Raw genomic sequence first — 4,381 nt, 5'->3', positions numbered from 1 at the left:
GATGAGTCAAAATCACTGTATTCCAGCCACAGGTTCATAAGGTATAGCCGTGTAGTCAAAAAGTGCGTGTCTCACCGAATTTTGGCGTTTTTGGTACAGAGTGAAAATAACTAATGATATTCATCAAGCTGGTGTCAGATTTTGAAATATGTTGAACAGGACTTGATTATGCACAAGATGAGTCAAAATCTTACATTTCCAGCAAAAGTTTCCAAAGATTCAGCCTTTTTGTCCAAAAGTGCTTATATCATTGAGTTGAAGTGTTTTTGTTACACTGTGTAAATACATCTACTGATGCACCTGGACACATCCTCAGTGATGTTCCTGGGATCATCGGGTGTTTCGGGTCTTTCAACATCATACACCCTCATCCAGGTGACCCAGCCAGGGCTGATCAGGCCCCGGCTTGTGTCCAGTTGGCACATTAGCTACCATGATTCCATGGCTCTCCTCTCTTGAGCCACAGCCATCTTGAGGCCCTCTCAGCCGCTTCGGTGGTATTGCGGATGGCTCTTCTCCTATGCTGCCCGACGATGCCCAGACAACCCAGAGCACTGGCATAGGACCGGGCTGCAAATCCCCTGCAGCCCACTTCCACTGGAAGGCATTTTACCCTCCATCCTGCTTGCTGGCACCCCCTGACCAGTCCCGTGTACTTGGAGAGCTTCCTCTCAAAAGCCTCTTCCAGGCGGTCTTCCCACAGGACAGTCAACTCCAACATTATCACTTGCTTGGTGGCCTCTGATACAAGGACAATGTCAGGACGGAGGGTGGTGCTTGCAATATGGCTAGAGAACTTAAGCTGTTTTCCAAGGTCCACTATCAGCTGCCAGTCTCTTGCAGATGTCAGGATGCCTGCTGGTGTTCTTCTAGCTGTGGTCGCCTGCTCCCCAGCCCTGACAAAGCCAATGGAGTTCTTGGCAGGGCGGAACTGCTTTGCCCAAACCAACCCTGTGCTGAGTGCATCAGCGATGGTCTTCAGGACTTGGTCCTGCCTCCATCGGTAGCGCCCTTCTCCTAATGCTGTGGTGCAGCAGCTTAGGACATGTTCCAAGGTGCCTCTCTTAGAACACAATGGGCAGGCTGGCGACTCCGCCAAGCCCCAAGTATGCAGGTTCGATAGACTGGGCAGCACATCATACACTGCCTGGACAAGAAATTTGATGAGATGGGGCTCAGCTTTCCAGATCTCCGTCCAGGTAACTTTCCTCTCAAGCACATTTTCCCATCTTGTACAGGCACCCTGCTGTCTCATGCCCACCGCCTTGCACGATCTCGATTCCTCCACAGCTGCTCTCACCTCCTCTTGGACCAGGCGCCTCCTTTCCTTCCCCCTGATGTTCATTTGGGGGGTTGGGAAGGATCCTAGGCCAGCTCGGCCCCGTGTGACGACTCCCACCAGAGTCCTCTGGCACAGCCTAGCTTAAGCTGTTTCTACAGCCTCTTCTGCCTTCCACTTCCTGCCTGTCCTTACCTGGATTCCAGCATTAGCCACCTTCGGATCGCCGGAATCCCTGTACAGCACCACCTCTCTGGCTTTGGCTACCTTGAACTCCTCCTCCAAGGACTTGAAGGGCAGCTGCAGCTTGTTGTTGCGCCTATAAAGAGCAATGCTGCTCAGGCTCTTTGGTAACCCCAGCCATCTCCGGAGGTGGCTACTGACTTTCCTCTCCAGGGTTTCTACTGTGGAGAGTGGGACGGCATAGATGAGGAGCGGCCACAGGATCCTGGGGAGGATGCCGTGCTGGTAGACCCAAGCCTTGAATTTTCCAGGTAGACCAGACTTGTCCACAGACTTCAACCAGACATCCAACTCAGCGCAAGCTGTCTTTATGGATGCTGCATCTTTGAGAGAGCTGTCAAACATCTTGCCCAGGCTCTTGACTGGCCTCTCTGAGATCGTGGGGATAGCTGCACCTGCTATGTTGAAGCGGAACTTGTCTTCTACCTTCCCTTTCCTGAGCACCATCGACCTAGATTTGGCAGGTTTGAAGCTCATCCAGGCCCACACCATCATCTTCTCCAGCCCCTTCATAATCCACCGACATCCCGGAACTGATTCTGTGGTAACTGTTAGGTCATCCATAAATGCCCTAATGGGTGGCTGTCGTTGTCCAGAGCTCATCAGGGGTCCTCTGCACTCTGGCTCAGCAGACTTGGTGAGCATATTCATGGCCAGGGAGAATAGCGTCACAGAGAGAGTACACCCTGTGATGATGCCAATCTCCACCTTGTGCCAGCTGGATGAAATTGCTCCTGAAGAAACCCTCATGCTGAAGTTGTTGTAGTAGTCAGCGATGAGGTCTCTACATCTGCTCGGCACATGATGCTTTGCCAGAGTGAGCTGGACCAACCTATGGGGTATGGAGCCGAATGCATTGGCCAGGTCGAGCCATAACACTGACAAATTGCCCCTCAGCTCTCTAGCCTCCCGGATTAGCTGTGTCACCACCCCTGTGTGCTCCACACAGCCTGGCATTCCTGACACGCCCCCTTTCTGAACTGATGTGTCGATGTAGGTGTTTCTAGCCAGGTATGAGCCCAGTCTCTTGGCGATAGTGCTGAAGAAGATCTTTGATTCCACGCAAAGGAGGGAGATGATGCGGAACTGATCAAGCCGGGTGGAGCCTTCTTCCTTCGGAATCCATACTCCTTCGGCCCATCGCCATTGCTCTGGTATCTTCCCCTTTCTCCAGAAGACTCTCAGGATTTTCCACAGACGCATAAGCAGTTTGGGACAGTTCTTGTACACTTTGTACGAAGTGCCGCTTGGTCCTGGAGCAAAGCATGCTCTGGCTTTATGGACAACCTCCTTGATTTCCATTAGCCTCAGCTCCGACATGTCAAACTGCACCTCTGGCTCAGGGGGATCAATGAGGATGTCGCAGTCTCCCAGCTCCATTTCTCTTCTGGGGTCGCCGAACATCTGTGAGAGGTCTCGATCGATGTCTTCCCTTGAAGAGGTAAGTTTTCCACTGTGTTTCTGGCCTAGCAGGTCTTTTGTGAACTTGAAGGGGTTCTCGATAAAGGCCGTTCGTTTACGAGCCCTCTCACGTCGCCGCCTCCGATGCCACTCTGCTCGGCGTAGGACCCTTATCCTCTTCCGGTGGATGGCCATCAATTGGGTCAGGCCCGATCTCTCCTCCTCTCCTGCCTCCTTATACTGGCACTTCAGCGCTCTCATCTCCCTTCTGATGAGGTGGATCTGTTCTGCTCTGTGGTTCCTTGCGTAGGATGCTCCCGAGTTTTTCTTCTGCTCTTCGCCGAACCGTTCCACTGCTATGCCGACAATGATTGCTGTCATGGCATGCAGCTTTCACTCTGCCTCTTCTTTTGACGCAGTCTCCAGGATTTGGTCTACGTCATCGTCGAACTGCTTCCACAGTGAAGTCATGGTAGCTGCTGGCCACTTGATCCGCCTCCGCTCTGAATTGATGCTCGAGGAGCGCAAGGGCAGCGCTTGGAGGTTCCGAGCACTGTGGGGTGACTCCGGGCAAGGCCCCTCCTGCGTCTCACCAGGTGAAACACCTGTGCGTTGCGTTGCTCCTGCTCCTCCCAAGCACTTCTTCTTTGCTTGGTGGATCTTCAAGCCGTGCATGTTTTTACAAACCTTTCCACAAATACACTGTGAGCTCGTAGTCGTTTGTCCATTGCCTTGGTCTGTTACCAATGAATCCGTCCTGTTGGGGTGCTCACCCTCCCCCCCTCTCCGGCACCCCTGGGGGTATTTTTCATTGAATTCGTCGTAGCTTGATTGGGTTTGCTCCTCACGGTGGACACAGATTGGGTTGCCAGCCCGCTCTGCCCCGGTCGCCGTCTCTCCGAGCTGTCACTGTCTCTCCAGTAGTCACCATTCTATTCATGGTTGTCATACAGTCTTTCCTGGCTGTCACAGATGCCTCAGAGTCTAAATAACAAATGGAATTCATCAAGCTGGTGTCTTATACTGACATATGTTGAACAGAATATGATTCTGCACAAGATGAGACAAAATCAGTGTATTCCAGCCACAGGTTCATAAGATATAGCCAGGTAGTCAAAAAGTGCTTATCTCATTGAGTTGAAGCGTTTTTGGTACAGAGTGAAAATAAATAATGGATCTTTTCAAGCTGGTGTCTGGTACTGATATATGTTAAATAGGACATGATTCTGCACATTATGTGACAAAATCACTGTAATCCAAGCCATAGGTTCATAAGATATAGCCATGTAGTCGAAAAGTGCTTATCTCACCGAGTTAAAGCGTTTTTGGTACAGAGTCTAAATAACAAATGAAATTCATCAAGCAGGTGTTTGGTACTGAAATGTGTTGAACAGGACATGATTCTGCACCTTACATGTCAAAATCACTGTAATCCATTAAAAGGTTCAAAAGATAAAG

At 50.9% G+C, this 4,381-nt stretch overlaps 1 protein-coding gene across 1 annotated transcript; it reads right to left on the bottom strand.

Annotated features, from left to right (window-relative positions):
* Positions 1 to 424: 424 nt before the first annotated feature.
* On the bottom strand, positions 425 to 3,511 carry LOC147230039 (uncharacterized). The gene is given in 1 exon segment (XM_086155912.1): positions 425 to 3,511. A coding segment is annotated over 1 exon segment (2,880 nt). The 5' UTR covers positions 3,305 to 3,511.
* Positions 3,512 to 4,381: the final 870 nt, after the last annotated feature.

Source organism: Fistularia commersonii, chromosome 11 (assembly GCF_037954325.1).
Source record: "Fistularia commersonii isolate RoL2024-O1a breed Wild chromosome 11, RoL_Fcom_v1.0, whole genome shotgun sequence".
Classification (NCBI taxonomy): Eukaryota; Metazoa; Chordata; class Actinopteri; order Syngnathiformes; family Fistulariidae; genus Fistularia; species Fistularia commersonii.
Note: the sequence above shows the minus strand (reverse complement) of the source record. Positions and strands in the feature narration are given on the sequence as shown.